The sequence below is a fragment of the Lepidothrix coronata genome, unplaced genomic scaffold (genome assembly GCF_001604755.1).
Source record: "Lepidothrix coronata isolate B3197 unplaced genomic scaffold, Lepidothrix_coronata-1.0 Scaffold72, whole genome shotgun sequence".
NCBI lineage: Eukaryota > Metazoa > Chordata > Aves > Passeriformes > Pipridae > Lepidothrix > Lepidothrix coronata.
Genome location: NW_016690252.1, coordinates 2,062,601 through 2,081,305, shown reverse-complemented (window position 1 = coordinate 2,081,305; position 18,705 = coordinate 2,062,601). Strand labels below are relative to the sequence as shown.

The 18,705-nt window shown below is 47.7% G+C and overlaps 2 protein-coding genes across 5 annotated transcripts in view; one reads left to right on the top strand and one right to left on the bottom strand.

Annotated features, from left to right (window-relative positions):
* Positions 1 to 10,886, top strand: part of TPGS2 (tubulin polyglutamylase complex subunit 2) — a 41,916-nt gene extending 31,030 nt beyond the window's left edge. The window contains exon 7 of the mRNA XM_017819081.1: positions 10,479 to 10,886. Within this exon, the coding sequence (XP_017674570.1) occupies positions 10,479 to 10,607 (129 nt within the window). The 3' untranslated portion in view covers positions 10,608 to 10,886. The remainder of the gene's footprint in view (positions 1 to 10,478) is intronic.
* LOC108499342 (aquaporin-7-like) lies at positions 28 to 14,351 on the bottom strand. 4 transcript variants are annotated; one of them, XM_017819079.1, is made up of 8 exons: positions 14,114 to 14,351; positions 10,897 to 11,145; positions 9,957 to 10,082; positions 6,370 to 6,496; positions 3,850 to 3,987; positions 3,039 to 3,157; positions 1,557 to 1,774; positions 28 to 672 (listed from the first exon to the last, which is right to left on the bottom strand). In XM_017819079.1, the coding sequence occupies exons 3-8, from the start codon at positions 10,044 to 10,046 to the stop codon at positions 513 to 515; spliced, it is 852 nt and encodes a 283-aa protein (XP_017674568.1). In that variant the 5' UTR covers positions 10,047 to 10,082; positions 10,897 to 11,145; positions 14,114 to 14,351; the 3' UTR covers positions 28 to 512. The 4 variants fall into 4 exon arrangements, with proteins under 4 accessions (XP_017674568.1, XP_017674566.1, XP_017674567.1 ...); XM_017819077.1 differs by lacking the exon at positions 10,897 to 11,145; XM_017819078.1 differs by lacking the exon at positions 10,897 to 11,145 and having other exon boundaries at positions 9,957 to 10,079.
* Positions 14,352 to 18,705: the final 4,354 nt, after the last annotated feature.

The following is an 18,705-nucleotide window of genomic DNA, read 5'->3' as shown; positions in this document are numbered from 1 at the left end:
TCCTAAATTTTAAAAAAAAAAAAAAAAAAAAAAAAAAAAACAAGCATGGGAAAAAAAAAGAAGTTCATGTGTCTATTTTAGACTGTCCTTGCTCTTCTCTTGTCTGTGCTCTGCCAAACTATCCTTTGGTAGGGTGGTATCTACCTCTTACCAAAGAATATTCCAGACCAAAGTTCTATGTTAATAAACTTAATCACATTTTTTCTGCCATTGTTGACTCCTGTATTTTGATCTATATGAATATACAGGTATCTGGAGTCTTGCAGCTCTACTTTGCTTTTCTTCAGAATGTGATGATTGCATTTGGGTTTGGGTTTTTTTGGTAGATTTTTAAACAGGGAGATTGAATAATTTCTTCAGGTCAGTCAGGTCTAACCCTACCCAGGTCTGCCCAATATCTCAGAGACCAAGTTTGTCTGGTTAAGCAGAGTGGGTTTACTGAAGACTAGTCCCTCATCTGCATGTTGGACAAACGATGTGCTCCTCCTGTGTGTCATCGGAGCACGTGGTTGTCACAGCTTGGAAATCTCCACACCTCTCTGTTCTTTCTTATTTTCAATTTCCTCATCAGCTTGGTTGTGAAAGTCAATGAAGAGTTTGTACATTAAAACACCAGCAAGACTTCCCAGAACTGGAGCTGTGACTGGTACCCACCACCAGTTACGTCCAGCCCTAAAAAGAAACACAGAAAAGGCAGCTGGTGAGCCAGGCTAGAACATCTTACCCTGCCACGTCATTGTGCAGCAGGAGTGAGCTGAGTCTGCTGGGGCAGGGGTGAGCTGTGTGAGCAGAGGTGCCTGTCCCACTTTATGTACTGGGCTCTACAACTGGCTTAGATAAATTCGCTCTCCACCACCTGATTGCTGGAGGGAAGGTCATTTTCCCCATCAGCATGAAAATGTGGCTCCACACTGTCTGCAGGTTTCTTGTTATCCAAAAGAAATAGTCTACGTGATCTTGATGAGTGTGACTCTCAGACACAGGCACCAACATTTTCCCTCCCCTTTTCCAATAACATCTGCACCTCCTCTACCAACCTCTCAAATACATTTTCAGGGAATTGAAGGAAAATGGGCATCTGGGACAGGAGACTGCAGTAATGACCAAACCATAGGAAAAGCCATAGCATGGCACCATCTTTCTAGATAGAGGAAGGTAGGATTTCATCTCCAGATTCAGACATCTAAATGTAGGAGAGCTATTCAGCAATCCAGCTGTAAGTACATGCTTTCAGGTGAGCTGAATGCATTCTGGCTCTCTGGTCACTGCAATAACCAGCTAGATCTCCAGTGAACAGGTCACCAGTTTGGTGCCCAAACTGAGGTATCAGTGTCAAGGTGAATCCCATGCAGGAGAATTAGTGTACCCCAAATTTGGTGTACAGAGTAGAGTGCCCAGGGCTCCTCTAGGCACAACCCTTGCTCTCTGAGAATGGAGAACACACTCTGCAGTGACACCATCATTTGGCCCAAAGAAAAAGGCCTCGGGACTGTTGTTGTGGGCTTATCTCCTCTCCTTGCAAGCTGGGCAGTGTAAAAGCAGAACAGGTTACTCACGTGAAGACTTCTGTTCCCCAGCCAGCAATTGCTGTGAAGATCCTGGGGGGCAGGTCCCGGGAAGGGTTTATGGCATAGCCTGTGTTCATCCCCATTCCCAGGCCGATGCCCAGGACCAGGATACCGGTGACCAGGGGCTGAGTGCCTTTCAGGGCTGCATTGTTTTTCTCATCGTGGATGACCTGAACACCCAGGACCAGCATAACTGTCGCTGTGAACTGCAGGAGCAGAAGAGGGAGAACAGGTCACAGGACAGAATGGAAAAGGCGGAAGGATTCTGCTCAGCAGAGGGGAAGAGGCTTCCCAGAATCAAAGAGGAGGTAAGATTCACGGTCTGATCAAGGCAGGGAGGACCCAAATGTTACTCTTGCCTCACAGGTGGACCGAAGAAAATTCAGACTCATTTCTCAACAAAAATGTGTTCACCTCTGCCAAAAGTGCTCTAAGACTGACACAAACTTCTCAGCAACAAATTCTCCCCCTCCACCTCTTAAGTCAGGGAAATGGGTTATTTTAAGTACATTTTGTCTAACAGAAGCAGAGCCATAGCAAACAGCTAACAAGACAAATCTGATCCTCTCTAGAGGGAGTGATGTTTTTACTACGACCTGTTGCTTTAGCCCTTCCTGGAACTAAATGCAGATACCAGATTCTCATCTGAGAAGCTGAATGTCCCATCAGTGACAGTACATAGCTGGCATTTGTAGATCTGCAGTGCCGAGGACATCAAGAACCACAGTTTGTATAGAGGTGATGGCTCCTGTTTCTTTCTGCTTCAGCAAATGCAGCTGGAGAGCCTTGGTCTGCTTGCAGAGATGCCAACAAAAGCAGAAACTCTGCAGCTATTAACAATGTACTGTCACTGTCATTTGCTTTCTTGTGCAGCAAGGACACGGCCTGATGCACAGGAGGCTGAGTGATCAGCTCCCCACCTGTAGGCTCTTCCCACTCTCACCACCTTCCTCATCATGCCAAGTCAGGAGTTTTGTCAGCTCAGAAAAAAAATCATTGACTTCCTAAGATATTCACTGAAGTGAATCTTCCCTCTCCAATATCTCAGTGCTTCACACATCCCTTTCCTATTTCTGGGCATCTGGGCATTGTGCTGTGTGCTGGGAATCAACTGTACACAGCCTCAATTAGACTATTCAAATTGTAGAGTTTCAGTCCAGGCTGCGCTCATGTGAAGACAGTCCCAGGCTCTCTTCACTGGGCAGGTGCAGCCAGCACAGCTGCGTAGGGTCATGGAGTGGGTGTAGAATCCAAAAAGGGCAAGAACAGTTCAGGGAACTGCCCAGAACCCAAAGGAGATGTTTGCTGATACAGGTCATTTCCCATTGCTTGTGCTGCACGAAGGGAAAGTGACTGAAGGGCACTTGGACCAAGCTGCAGAGAATCCTGCAGGCATTACCCTGAGGGTACCCTGTAGCAGACCTGTTACCTCCCACCTTCTCCTAGCATACCACAGCCATTCCTACTGACCTCTGTAAAGAAGGCCCCCAGCAAGGATACATTGGGAGCGGGGTAAGTGGCGAAGATCGGTGCAGTGGCAATCGGTCCTGTCACTGTGAAGTTCCCTTTGGTGTAGTCGTACAGAGCATCTAGGAGAAGTGGGAGTTATGGAACTTAGCACAGAGTTCATCCCACAAGTCACATACACATGTCCACCAGTTGCAGCCAGCACAGACATCAAGGAGAAGAGAGGTAATGGAAGATATGATGGAGGTGACACACTCCTCTCAGGGCATGATCTCACCAATACCTGTTGCCCACAGACTTTGGTCTGCAATTTCTTCCTTATGCCCCCTATTCCTGCTCCAGCAGCCTGCATGCGCTGGAGGCCTCCAACCCTGAGACTGAGACATGCTGGAAACAACGGCTGGCAGGTCGTCTGCTCACAATTCAAAACCCCCAGTGTCTGTGATCCTGTTTTTCACAGACCAGCAGTGTCCCCCAGAGCTCCAGCTGTACCTAATACACAGTAGTTCATGTAACTCAAGCCCCTGCAGACCTGGAAACAAAATGCTGACAAAATGCAGCTGCTGCACTTCAGTTGAGGACAGGTTTTGAAAGTGAGAATGCCCTGAGCAAAAGGAGCTATGTCATCCAGGAACTGCATATCCTTCCCAGAGGTATCTGGGACCTGCTCTGACCGTGAGCTATGAAGTATGTCTCACAGGCCTTGCCCTCCTCAGAAATTATGCTGTGGACTCCAAAAGGACATATTTTTGATACTGTGAGTTGAATGAAGTGATGCCTCCATCAACCTCTGTGATAAAAGACACAACAGTACCATAGTAGAGACCAAAGACGGTGGCTGCTGCCGTAAAGGAGCCCAGGAACTGGCCGGTCAGATAAGCTATGAGCTTTTTCCAGCTGAGGTTTCCTAAAATGTACTCCATTATGGTGATGGCAGCATTCAGATGACCTCCTGCAAAATCACAGAAAAAGAAAGTGGCCTCAGCCCTGATGTAGCTGATTTAGAGCATGTGACTGGGCATATGCCCCATTCCTGGGAATATTCAAGACCAGGTTGGATAGGGCTCGGAGCAATCTGCTCTGGTTGAAGATGTCCCTGCTCACTGCTGGGCGGTTGGACAACACGACCTTTAAAGGTCTCTTCCAACCTAAACCCTTCCATGGTTCTATGCCCCATGCCACACAGTGGTTACCCAGACCTTGTTCCAGAACACCAAGACTCTCTCAGAGCAGGGTCTTACTCCTGCACAGACACAAAACTGAGCCATCCTCCCTGCTCAGCTGAATCATACAGGTCAAAGAGCTACTAGCTTTAGTCTTCTAAAACTTCTGTAGACCACAGGCTGCCTCCAGAGAGCGGATCATCTTGCCAGTCAGAGATACCTTTCTCAGCACGGCATGAGTTTCTCTGTGAGTTTTTCAGTGGGCTGCTCTTTATTGAGCTTAAATAGAGCCAAGACTTAGCCACTTTTTAAACAGCTACAAGTAGATGAGGCAAATCTTAGCCCAAACAATCACAGGGCCTTCTGGAAACATCAAATAGACAAGAAGGGCCTCATCCAGGCAAAGCTGAGTACCCCAGCTGATGGGAGCTGTGGGCCCTTAGCGTACCTGGCAGTCAAGGCATGAAGGGAAACTGCAGAATCAGCCACTGATGACCCATATCTTTGTGAATGCATAGCAAATCCTACACAGGGCTGTCAGCAGGGACTCAGGTGAGCTCTTGGACATCACTGCATTGAGAAGTGGTTGCCAGGATGTTCAACCATGCCCAGACCATGGTTGCTCCCACTAGTTTGAAGCAGACCCTGTCCTTCCCTTGCAGAGTTTGTAATCTTGGACTGCATGTCCTGATATGTTTTAGTATGTGGCTTTCACACAGTGCAAGACCATTTTTCCCTGTTTTGATGGGACACTTTCTGTGGAGGAGCTTGGTATCACAACGGTACTTTTGGAGAAGGACTACATGAATCCAGGTTTGGTGCCCTTGGTGTGTTCTCCAGGCCCCATGTCCCCATATTTCTAAAGGAAATATTTGTTTTTCCTGCCCAGTAGGTATAAACTTTAGGGGTCAATAAATGTTCCAGCCTTCATGGCCATCTCCTACTCCAGACTCTAGAAGGGGTAAGATGCAGACACCCATTGTCTCGTCAAAGTGTAGGACAGAGAGAAGTAAATGTGCATGTATCGCCTTGCTACAATAATCACAAATGGAATGGGAGTAGATCCCTATTTCTTTGATCCTCTGCTCCTTTGTGGGTATGACCAGCCATTTCAGAGCATCTTGTGACACACTGAAGCCAAATTACTATGACAGGAAGCCCTGAAGTTTGCTCCATAACCAGACTGTTGCTGGCTGAGTTGAGATCCCTTCCCTCTGCCCTCTGCCCTCAGCAGAGCAGCTCCTTCTCAAAAGTCACTTGGGACTGCCGGGACCTACTTTCCTCAGCCCACTTTTCCCAGGATTTTTCCACCAGCTCCAAAAGTCAAGGAAACCAAGCATTGACTGCTCGCATGGAAAATTTTTCCAAGCCAGCCCCAAGCTCGGACCTCTCTCTCTGCTCCAACAGTTCAAGAGCAAAGAGGTGCTTTAATTTTTTGCCCATTAGAACCATTAATCTCATCTCTTGGTGCAAATGAATGCAGAAATAGCACAAGCCAAAGGTAATGCTCTGCCATGTGAGGGATGGCACCCCATGGCCCTGAACCACCACCTCGTGCGGGTTATGTGTGCATGGATGTGGATGGTAAGGAGAAAATTTGCATACCATTCCTTGTTGTGACATCAGCAGTAAGCTCTCCTTTGCAATGAATTATTTACTTCCCCATGGGTCATATCAGCAGCATGTTTTGGGACCTCCCTGTCTCCTTAGGCCATGATGCCATATCCCAACTGCCTAACGGGAGAACTGCTGAAACCTGGCTCTGCAGCAGGAGGGGAAGGTAGAACCTCTGCCTCCCTCCCTGTCCCACTTGCCCCATCACAGCTCAGAGCACAAGTTTGGGGACAGCATGCTGTAGATGTGCTGTGCCTGCCTTGTCCCCTGCCGACAATGCCACACCACTGCAATACCTTGGCTTGACCTCTGACCTGCCCCTCCTCCCAGATTTGGCTGTGTTCTCCAGGTCACAAAGCTGGCCCTGGTCATGGTCACCAAACAGACCTGCTCTACTCTTCTTGCTTGGGTACCCTAGGACTGCCCTTTTTGGGGTGAGGGCACTGCTCTACCTTGCCATGCTGTCATCAGCCCCTCCACAGCCCACTGGTGCTGTTCCCAATGCATGTGGCCTTTAGGGGACATGGATATGTCCCATGCTCAAGTGTCCTGCTCACCAGATACTCCTCCAGATGCATGGATTCCCAGAGTAACACCAATGCCAAATGCCATATTGATGCTCAGATACTGACCAGTGTTTCCTTTTCCTAATACCACTTGTGCCACAGAGGACAAGCCAAAAACCTGTGTAAAAAGAAAGAGAGAAAGGAGTGTTAAAAGTATGGTTGTTGCTGTGGTAGACTGAGCTTCTTTGCTACATTTTCTGCAATACCAATAAACTCCCAAAGACAGGAAGTCTCTAAGGTGCCTATGGTCGGAAGACGAAGAACAAGCCTCCCCTGCAAAAATTGAAGTGATGCCTGGGATATTTCTCATTGGTGCCCATCAAAACAAACCAGGCACTCTCATTATGACTGAGTGTGGAGAGACAAACCCCAGACACCCACACCAAGAGCTGGGACTCAATGAGGATCATTCACACAACCACAGCAGAGATGTCTGGGCCTGAAACCAGGGACATGAGGCAGGGGAGCATCACCACTCAGAGGCAACGTCCAAGATGGATGGAAGGAGGGTGAGCAGATTCCTATTGTCTTTCTTTTCCTGGTGCGCAATTTATTGACTAAAAATGTAGTTTGGGCAACATACAGCTATTTGCCAAACTCGACTCTAATTTTGGTAACATTCCAGCAAAAGACAAGAAAGGAAATTCTTGTTTGACTTTTCCATTCAACACATAAGACTTTCAGTTTGAAAACAGCCAAAGTTTCAATATTTTTTAAATGACTAAAGGAGAAACAGTGAAAAAATTAAAAGTATACACTCTCCAGCAGGAAAAGACATATTCAAGAAATTGGTCGGTCCTGAAAATGAGTTCTATGTCACTTTTTTAATATGGCAAGAGGTTGGAAAAATCAGTTCTTTGAACGGTCTTACACTGAAATCTGGAGAAGGACGAAGCTTCTTGTGAGGTTTTGGCCCTGCAAACAACTTAGGATTTGGAAGGTATATCCTGTTCCGAGGACTGTACTGATGTTTAAGCAGGATGACATGTCTTTCAAAAACAAGAAAGTCAATATATTCTCCAGCATCTAAACCTCTGCTCTGACCCGTACTGTTTTAACTGTGATCTTTTCTGGCTACTCGGCCTGGATCCAAATTTTATCTCGTGCATCTGCTTCCCCTCGATGCTTTCACACATCACTCAAATTCCCTGTTCCCCAGGGATGCTGTTTTATCTCTCTCATATACACAGACCACACTCTGTGCTCTGCACAGAGCTGCAGCCTGCACAATGTAAGCTCTTCTCAGATTGCCTTAGCAAAAACCCCCAAAAGCAGTTTATGATGTCCCCCAGCATCTGCAAAGCATCTGCATGTTCATCTCTGAATTTTCCAAAGCCAGATCCAAGAGAAGGCCAAATGCATAAGGCACAGGTTTTGCAGCAGAGCACACAGGTGCAGAGAGAAGGGTACAAGGAAAGAGATATAACTGTGCATGAACAGCACTATCCTGAAAAAAAACATAAGGCAGGCCACAGAACATCCTGGAGATGCATCCAGCACATTCCCGTTTGCACTGAGGGCCAAGGCGCTGCTGAAGAGTTGGGTGCTGGATGGTGCTTGTCATCAGCCCTTGGTGGGAGTCCACATGCACTGCCCTTCTTTTATTCTATTCCCTCACATGCATCAGTGAGAGAAGAGCCAATGTGAGCTGCAGGCCACAAAATCTGCCTTGGACTGTCAGAGTACAGAGAAAAGTCTCTACCTCATGCTGCTTCCCAGAGACAGTCATGGCAGGATGACCCTGAATTGTTCTTTGTCACCTGGGAACTTCAATCACCCAATAATGAAGGGAATGGCAAGCAATTTGCTTTTGGAAAATGGTTTGCTAAGCTGTTTCTGGGGCTTCAGAGATGCCTGTACTCTGACTTACTATGGGTACAAAACTGCCTAGGAGTGAACTTCAAGGAGGTGAATGTGCAATATGATGTGAGAAAAAACAACCACCCTCTGCACGGGCAGTTGTTGCCCCTGAAAATGAGGACCTTCGTTTGTACAGTCAACTCTGTTGAAAGGTCCCTATGCTTACACAAATCTTATCTTCCTCCTGTGCAAATCTCCACGTGCAAGTTGTTGGGGTTATGCTCAGCCTTTGCATGCCAGCCTCTGTCCAGTCCAAAGCATCTCAGCCCAGGCTAAGTCCAGGTGTAGTAAGTTGGCACAGACACTGGACTTTTTCAGAGGGAGGATCTCATTATACTGTGTTGTTCCAAAACTCACAGTCTCTGATCCCTCTGGGTACTTCACCCCCACCAGAGATCAGTTCTGACTGTAAAGCCTTCCTTGCTCTCTCCCCAAACATTTGGAAGCAGCCCAGGAGCTCAAGCCCACTTAGCTTTTTCTTTGTGAAACTGATCCCTCAGGCAAGGGGGCAGTTTATGTATGATTTGCATAAGCACTATTCAATTGGCAGCAAGAAAACCAAAAGTGAAATCCTGGCATGCTTCACACCCGGTAATTACATTTCCTAATGGTGGGCTGTGGCTCCGGAGAATTTCTCCGGAAGGTTCATTACCCTGGCAACACCGAGAGAGGAAGATGGATGAATGCTGTTTTCATTTCACAGCAGCTGTCTATGACAGGGGAGTCAGGGTCTGCCCCCCAGACCTGTTCAGGACCCACCAACCACACCATTGCCTCTGTCATGGCAGAAAGAAAAGCCTCAATTCACTGTATGGGATCTTTCAGGGTGTTTGGCATGAGTGTTGTGTTACTCTATCTGACTAGACACTGCTCTTTGATTTCATTCCCAAACTCTTCCTCAGTTTTCTCCTAGAAGAGAACTGAAACAATGACATGTCCAGAGAAGGGCAGCGGAGCTGAGGAAGAGTCTGGAGCACAAGTCTGATGAGGGATGGCTGAGGGAGGTGGGGGTGTTCAGCTGGAAGAAAAGGAGGCTCAAGGATGACCTTATTACTCTTTACAACTACCTGATAGGGTGGTGTAGCCAGGTGGGGGTCAGTCTCTTTCTCCCAGATAATAAGTGACAGAAGAGGAAACAGCCTCAAATTGTACCAGGGGAGATTTAGATTGGATATTAGAAAAAATGTCTTCAACAGCTGGGTTGCTAAACATTGTAACAGGCTGGCCAGAGAAGTGGTGGAGGTATAGATATTAAATATATATTATAATATATCAGTATTATATATGAATATGATAATATATATAATACCCTGGAGGTATTTAAAAGACATGTAGATGTGGCACTTAGGGACATGGTTTGGTGGTGGGATTGGCAGTGCTGGGTTAATGGTTGAACTCTTAAAGGTCTTTCCCAACCTAAATGGTTCTGTGATATTATCATTCTATCCCACCTCCTTCACTGTCTCCCAGCACCCACCTCCCACTCCCTGCATTACTTTTTAGCTCCAGAAGGTTTTTGGCAGACAGTCTTCCTGATGGGAAACTGCCACCCCACCACAGCAGAGGGGTGAGCAATAACAACCAGCCACCGAGCAACCCCAAGGATGTTGTAGGAAACCACTGACCTTACAAATTGCTGTTTTAAATGGCTGCACACACACACACACACACACACACACACACACAGACAAGCATGTCTGGACCCATCTCCTCCTTACCATGAGGATGAATGTTCCCAGTGTTTCTGCCAGCAGCTCCCTCACGGTGCTGCATTGAATTGTGAGCGCCTTCTTGATCTTCTCAAACATTGTCCTCTCCAACCTCGGAATGTAGACACGGTGCTCCTATTGTGAAAACACACTTCATTGCACTGAGCCAAGTTACCCTTTGAAACTTGGCACTCTCTCTTCAGCCCCAGACACCTTCATTCATTTGGTTAACGATGAACAACCCAATAAAGCAGCAGCCAGCTTCAAAGTCTGCCCCCACACAAACACACATGCTATCCTTTGAAAGCTATATCACACAAATGCAATATTTCTATTACTGGAGCATTACAGACCCCGTGTGTCTGCCCCGGAGCAGCCTATCCTCAGAACAGCGGAGCTGTAAGTAGCTTTGTTGTGCTCTTAAGGCTGTCTTTCTCAGTAAACTTTTCTGCTGGAACTGAACAGGATTTTTGGCTCTGCTCTGCATTGTAACCCACTCACTGGTGGTTTGGTGTCATTTTTTTTCAACAGATGGGATTAGGACCATTTGCCTGTGCAGGACTACTTGGATGCCCATTCTGCAGCGAGGGTGCTCTGCCTGGAGCCAGTGTGCACTGCTGTCCTCAGCTGGGAAGAGCACAGTGCATTGCTTCAGGCTGAATATTTGCTCTTGTTGAATCCACCTGTGTCTGCAGCTGCCATCACACTAGTGGAGAGCCATGCCACCAGCCACCTTGTCTGTCCTCTCATGTGGGGCAAGGAGAAACCCAGCTCAGAAATGGTCTCCAAAGACCTTCAATCTCATCTAGCTGCCAGAGCAGAATCATTGCTGTCCTGATTCCTCCTCCATCTACTGATTCCCTCTGCTCATCTCCCTCCTCACCAGGTGCTCTTACCTCTCCACGGTGAAAATGTTTTAATACCTTTGCTTAATCATGGAAAAACTTACATCCACTGAACACTCAAGACCTTTCCATGTGAGTCTTTTCTGGTTCTTTGCTGGTTTTCTTTGCCTTCCTCTCAGCCTGCTGCAGCTTCTCAGCGTGGCTCTGCAGAGGACAGCTCTGCAGAGGTTACCAGCAGCTGCCCCAATGGGGACATGGTGCTCTGCTCATGCTGCCCATGGTGTTGTTTCCCTCTGCTCTACTGCGTGGGCAAAAGTTCATGAGCTTTCTTTCACCCACAGGACCCTCAGCAGCTGCATGGAAGAACGTGTGAAGCTGATTCTCCTCTGCTCCATAGATGATTGTCTATCTTCTGGCAGGGAGAGTTTTATGCAATGGGGTAATCCCTCCTCCATGAGCAGATTAGCTATTGACCCCAGTGAATGTCTGGATAAATATGCAGTAAATTACTAGTCTGTCTCTGACACTCAGGATAATCTAATTATGACAGATGGTGATCATGTTGCTTGCAAGGGTGTTCCTACTGCATATTTCTAGGTGGGAAGGTTTTCTCCTAAGAGTCTGTGAGCTATGCTGTGGCACAGAACAAGCACCAGATAAATCTTTCTAGGTCACTTCATTCTCTGCCATGCAACTGTTTATTGGTGGAGCACAAACGTGGGCCCTAGAGCACCAGATTGGGGTAGTGACAAGAGTGTCAAGTTTGTTTTGCACATGGTGGTTGCCAGCTGACTTTACATGTCACCTGAGATCTGCGTGTATTGGAGATCTCACAGCCTTTCTCAGATGGACGAGGTGCGAGTGGGTCAGTATCACCCACAACTGGACCTACAACTTTGTTTTTCACTCCTAGATCTCAGGGAGCCTTCCAAGTGGATTCTTTCCCTGTGGACTAGGAATCTGCTGTGTCGCTGATAGGCTTTGTCTCCTGCATTCAGGCTTTAACTACAGGCATCTCCATATTCTGATTTGGGCTGAAAAATGGACAGGTATTTCCTGGGAACACCAGGTTCCCATGGACTTGCAGTCTTCTCAGGGAAAAAGGCAATCTTAGTTCGCAATAAAAATCTTTGGTTTGGTGATAATATTTGCAGTGTCATTCCCAACATTACCACTGAATTCCCTAAAATTTCAGCATGCTTCTAGGATGGCATCATGAATCACTAGATATGTCTCTTGCCACTGCTTGTCCTTTTGTTCAAGTCGTTCCACAAGATGGCACTGAGACATTAATTTCTCCCTTAAAAGTGTTCAGGAGGGTTCCTCTGTTGGCTACTGAAAATGTGAGAACTGTTTAATTTTAGGGTTCCTCTAGGTATTTTTAGACATTGAAGTGATAGACGTGTTTAAGGAGAGTAACAATAACAAAACCAAGACCTTTCCATAGGTCATGTAAGTCAGAGCACCTCTGTTCTGACAGCACACAAACCCAAAGTGTGTGAGCCTACACCTGACACCTTCCACTTTACAATCAGCAGAGAAAAACAGGCAGCTCCAACGGGCAGTTCTTCCCCACCTAAAATAAGCATTTGAGGCCAGGCCTATGAGTCACACTAGATACTGGCACTTTCCCTCCAGTGTCTGCACAGGGACATGGAGTGATGGGCTCCCACATGCACACCCACATTGAGGTACCTACCCCCAGGTGAGCTGGAATGCCCCTCTCCCTGCATCCAGATGTGGTGATCTTGAGCAAGTGCAAACCACGTGAGTCAGACAAGGGCTGAATTGCGAATATCTGCTGGTTGCCCAACGGTACCTGCTCGTACTTGCTCGTACTTGCTCGGTTTCACTTACCCGCAGGGCTGATGGGGATCTCTGGGGTCACTAAATACATCCCTTCTGACACAGGCAGCCACATCACATCGACCCTTTGGTGACCAGGCCAGTCTCCATTTTAGGGGTAGATGCTTTTTGCCCAACTCCTCCTGTTGGACCCTCTTACCAGAACTAGCTGCTCTGGAGATTAGACAATTTCCTCTAATTTTCAGCCAAAATCTCAAAGCAGTCCATGTGCCAGCATTGCCCATCACAGTCATGAGTTAATTTGTTTATTACAGGTGCTATCTCTTAGAGTGTTCCTATAAGGTTTGTTAGAAGAGCATTAGCTGTTTGTGCTTAGCTCCACAGTGCCTCCTGATGTTTACCTTGATTTCCTCACAGGTTGAAACTTCACTCAGCATTGGCCTTACAATGATTTTACCACGTTTTCCCCCTGCAGATTAAGCAGTCACCTGCTAAACCAAACCCATTTTCTTCCATAAGGCAGGTGTGCTTTCAACAGTAGTAATAAAGGTCTCAGTTTGGAGAGGAAGGTTTTGGCACAGTCAATGCCCATTAAGTGTGCTGGTGTTGATACCCGTGGTACTGAAGAACAGGAGGAACAACACCCCTGGACCCTGCTAGAGCAGCCCCAGGAAGGATGACAACCCAGGAACTCCAGGGCATTCTTCAAGGAATAACTTCTCTGACTCAGTTTGACAGTACACATGCTCCTCTGCACCTAGGAGTTCATTTATCTCTTAATTGGGCTAATCAGCAGGTGGAACATTGCCACTCCAGTTGCTGCAGCCCTGCTGGTGGAACTTTTTTCCCCCAGAGGCCTAGAGGAGCATGAGCAGAGAGCACAACAGAGGACAAGAACAGCTTGCTCCTCAATCAGACCAAATGAACATTGCACCAAGATATCTCCAGTGCCCTTTAGGAAGCAAGACCCAGTCAGAGCAAGGCTGAACCAGTAGTACTTCACACAGTCCTTCACAGCCACCAGGTGTTTAAAGCTATACTGCATCCATACATTCCACTTATATAAGCTACACTTGTAAACTCTTCAAGAGATGATGTGAAACCCATAGGGACACCATAGAATCACAGAATCATAGAATTTGGGGAGTTGAAGAGACCTTAATGATCATCCCGTTTCAACCCCCTGCTATGGGCAGGGACACCTTGCACTAGACCAGGTTGCTCAGTCAGAGATATCATTACAGCACTGGTATGACAGCTGTCCAGTACAGACCCCAGCTGACATACCCTGGAATACCTGCTCCATATGGTCCCATATTTAATACTCATGGTCATTTTTTACAGATGGCAGGCACCAAGCAAGTTGCAGACACCCCTGATATTTGTCTCCCAGCAGATGGCTTTGCTCTCTGTAGTTACACTGCTCTCCATTCCCAGGATACCACCCTCTGCAGTGTTTCAGCTCATCCCACACAACATTATCCCTTGCCCTGAAGCTGACCAAAGGTTCGTCACCTGCACGTACTCGTCCATGATACCAGGCTGGCTCTTATCGTGCTGGGCAGAAGTGGGAGGTGGAGGCACAAACAGAAGGAGGTTCACCGGTGAGATCCTGCTTCAGGCACAGTGCTGCCCTTCCCCAAGCTGCTACAGTTTACTTAAGCCGAGGTAATCCCCGAGGGGATAGTGTCAGCAGGAGCAGAGTTAGCCAGGGAGAGCAGGGCTCTACACGAAGGGGTTGCCAGGAATGGTGCTGGCCCCATTGTTGAGCAACAAGAGCGGAACCCTCCTGGCCACCAGGGGACCCACCCACCCCACATCGGGCCACACTCTCCTCCTGCCCTTGTTTGACTTATCAGACAGAATCAAATCATTTTTGTAGGCAGAAAAGCATGATGGTTTTTGAGGCACCCCACCAGCTTTGATCTGTGAGAAGCCCTGAAAAATGTCACTTGTCCACAAATATTTAACAGGGAGTGAAATGGAGGCACAGGGGTAGCTCAGGTCATAGAATCATAGAATGTTAAGCGTTGGAAGGGACCTTAAAGATCATCTAGCCCCAATTCCCCCAGCTACAGGCAGAGACACCCCCCACTAGACCAGGTTCCTCAAGGCCTTATCCACTGGCCTTGAACGCTGCCAGGGTTGGGGCATCCAGAACCTCCTTGGGCAACCTATTACTGTATATTACCACCATCATAGTAAAGTATTTCTTCTAAACTAAATTTTCCCTCTTTCAGTTTGTATCCTTTGTCCTATCACTACAGTTGCTGACAAAAGACTCGCTCACCAGCTTCCCTGTAGGCCCCTTCAGATACTAGAAGGTTTCTATGAGGTCTCCACACAACCTTCTCCAGGCTGAACAGCCCCAACCTTCTCAGCCTTTCTTCGTAGGGGAAATGCTCCACTCCTCTTATCAACTTCTTGGACCTCCTCTGGACTTGCTCCAACAGTTCCATGTCCTTTTTATGTTTAGGGCACCAGAACTGTATGCAGTAAAGGTCCAAGAAGGTATCCATGGGATTTCCAAAAAGGTACCCATGGGATTTCCAACAAGGTCCTACCAGCTCCTCATTTGCCATCATCCTTCATTTCCATGAGCATCTTGTTCTCCTGGCCTGTTTAGGGCCATGCTCCCACCATACCCCTGTGTGTGGAAATGTCTATCTTCCTGTCCTGGGGCCCCACCATGGGAGCCTCCAGACCCCAACAGAGAGCAGCAGGCCCTGTGGGTGCAAATGCTCTCACCGAGCTTTGAGCCGCCTGCTCAGGCCTGCTTTCAATCCACAGATTGAAAGCGAAAGCTGGGGAGACCACAGGGCTCACAGGACATCATCACCCAGGAGATAAGGGGAGCCAGGCTTTCTCCTAAAGGAGCACAAACACTCACACTCTGAAACGAGAGATTAAACAGAAAAGGCTGGAGGAGGAGACACCAGATCAGGTGAGTGAGGTCTTGAAACTGCAGAGCACGGTGGAGCCAGCACACTGATCTGAACATTTCCCTGCCTCTGACTGTACAACAGAGACAGCACAGCATGGCTGTGTCCCACCCTCAGGATGCAAGGATTTCAGCCTTACAGACAAACCCCTTGTACTTCATCTCACACTGTCTCCTCTGCTTCATCCCTTCCCAGGCATTCCAGTCCAGGATGGTCTGCAGCACCACAAAGACAAGAGCTTGTGTTGACAGTCACGAAGAGTAAAACCAGAGCAGGGCCTGATGACAGACGAAGAGTAAAACCAGAGCAGGGCCTGATGACAGGCTCACAGCAGGCTCACAGCCCTGCCTGCTCCCTCTGCTGCTGAGCAAGCAGAGCAAGGCTGAACCAGTAGTACTTCACACAGTCCTTCACAGCCACCAGGTGTTTAAAGCTATACTGCATCCATACATTCCACTTATATAAGCTACACTTGTAAACTCTTCAAGAGATGATGTGAAACCCATAGGGACACCATAGAATCACAGAATCATAGAATTTTGGGGGTTGAAAAGACTTTAATGATCATCCCATTTCAACTCCCCTGCTATGGGCAGGGACACCTTGCACTAGACCAGGTTGCTCAAGGACCCACCCAACCTGGCCTTGAACACTTCCAGAGATGGGGTATCCACAGCTTCTCTGGACAACCTGTGCCAGTGCCTCACCACCCTCACAGAATTTCTTCTATTATCTAATCTAAACCTGCCCTCCTTCAGTTTAAAGCCATTCCACTTGTCCTATCAGGCCCTGTAGGCCCTTGTAAAAAGTCCATCTGTGATGCAGATGTTTTGTGGGGTGAGGAACCAGCTGGTGACACTAATTGTTGCCCATATGTACAATCAGTGAATTACCCACCCCCCAGCTCTCAGCCACACAGCCGTGTTCTCACATATCACACCTGCCATGGAGTGTCCAAAGACAGTACAGCTGCTGGCATGACTTGCACCACCAGTGCCTGCCATGGGATTTGCCTCTCCACAGGGGAGGGAAAGGCCAGGGTGGAGGCAGCTGGATTGGTTTTCTAAGCACCAGCCCACCCCAGCTCAGAGGGCCGCTGCTGGTCTGGACGTGAAGGCATCCAGAGGAAACCCCGATAAGCTCCCACTATCGCAGCTCGGAGGAGATGCCACAGATTCCTTGCAGGCGTGGACACAAATCCCCTTGGACACTGCTCAGCATCTCCTGGCGCTCCAGGGAGCCCCACAGGCATTTCAGTGGGGGTGGAGGTTTCCTCCAGCATCAGCCAGACCTCGTCACCCTTGTGATCCCCCAGTCATTTTTGGCTCTTGTGCTCTTTAGAGACACAGGAAAGAGGGACCAAGTGTGGATCTAGGTGGCTCCATGGTCATTCTCATCCTATCAGTTCCAGTGTGTAAAGCCATTGACCCAGAGGAACTCACAGAAGCTAAAAATCAATCCATTGATGTATCCTGAGCAAGAGTCAGTTTTCCTAGCCCATGTAGTTTTCCAGCACAAGGCCTGCATGGCACAAGTGGCAGCTTCACAAATTGTTCCAAATTAAGCAGAGCACTGACATGCAGTCTATTTCCCTAAGCACAGGGCTTATCAGTCACTACTGACAGTGCAGATGTCCCTAACCCATAGCAATTATTAAACATTGTCACTCTCTTTATTGTCTCTATGTTTCTTTTTACACAGACACTCAAATTATGCATCCATATCAGCCGCTTCCTAGTGAAGAAGTAACTGTAGCATTCTGAATTTTGACTTCATATGATCCTCCTTGGGGTCAAATTATCAATTTATAATCTTATAAGAATGGCAGAGGGTCTGTCCCTCACTCCCAGCATGAACCAGTTAGAGCTCTTAGGAAGCACCTCAGGGTGTATTTGCACAAGACGAGATGCAATTGGCCTCTGACCGCAACACAGCCCCCAGGCTCTGCCACAAGACATAAATCACAACAGGCACCTCAGATCTTCATGCATGTTCCAAACTGCAGCATTAGGCACAGCAAATACCTTGATGGACCTCTCACTTACTCAGCATAGAATCTACTGAGAAATACGTGGCTTTGCTGCAATAACTTTGCTCAGAATAAGCTAAAACTGCTTTTCATGCACCACTGTGTGTACTGCATCTCCAGAAGTCCTTGACACAGGATGCTAGGGGTGCTAAAAAGGCATCTAAAGAAGGTTAGACAAATTCATGAACGTAAAAATCCACCAGTGGCTGCTAAACATCAACACACCTCTATTACAAGGGGAACCTGAGCTGTGAATCGTTGAGGGTTGTTAAATGATTCTGGGGAAATGAATTTGTTCTGTTCCCACACTCTTCTCACATCACACACTCATGAATCTCCTTCATGGGTCCAACCCATCTCAGTGACCACTGCCTGGCTGCCTGTGCTGTCCAGTGGAATAAGATGTCCACCGCTTTAGTAGTTAAGTCACAAGAACAGAAGACTAACAGCCTTTTCTAGCTGCTCTTCTCAAATTGCTCAGTTCTGAGATGGCATGGGAATACTAAAAATATATTCCGGCTCTACTCTTCACCAGTGTGAGTCCTGAGCACCCACTCCTCCTCCCTGCCCAGTTCCCCATTTCCAGGGGTGACCAAGACACCTTTTTCAGAAACAACTTGCAGTGGGCAGAGGAGACATTTGTAACTGCACACAGCATGTTATGTGATCTTTGCTAAAATACCTGCCCAGGCTGAGTGCTGGAAGTGCCATCAGCTTCTGGGTCATATTGAGTCAGCCCCCTCCTCATTGCTCTGTGCAGTACAGAGAGTGAACTCTCCCTGTCCCAGGACAGCCAAGGACACATGTGTCAGCTTCCCCTTCACCGCTGGTGAGGCCAGTGGTGAGAGGATCAAGTAGGAGCATCCTTCATACGCACAACAGGTAAAGTCAGCAGAACAGCTCCTCAGCTCACCACAGCACTTACTATAATGCCTACAGCAGAGCAGCAATTCAATGGCATTTTAGGTACAGTAAAAGCTTTAGATGAGGGATATCTATTGCACTGTGGTAGAGCCTCCCTTTTCCTTTCCCCCACGAGCTGGAAGAAGCCACATCGTATGCGTCATTTAAAAGCAGACTTGAAGCAAAAGACACTTGAAAACTCACCATGGGGAACAATCGTGCCTTGCTTAGGG

Coding starts and splice junctions, on each gene's coding strand:
- LOC108499342 (XM_017819076.1), bottom strand. CDS start 13,933: ATGACCATGAGTATTAAATATGGGACCATATGGAGCAGGTATTCCAGG. Junction 6,497..9,956: donor TGGGAACATTCATCCTCATG/GTAAGGAGGAGA, acceptor CTTTTTACACAG/GTTTTTGGCTTGTCCTCTGT. Junction 673..1,556: donor TGGGGAACAGAAGTCTTCAC/GTGAGTAACCTG, acceptor GTTTCTTTTTAG/GGCTGGACGTAACTGGTGGT.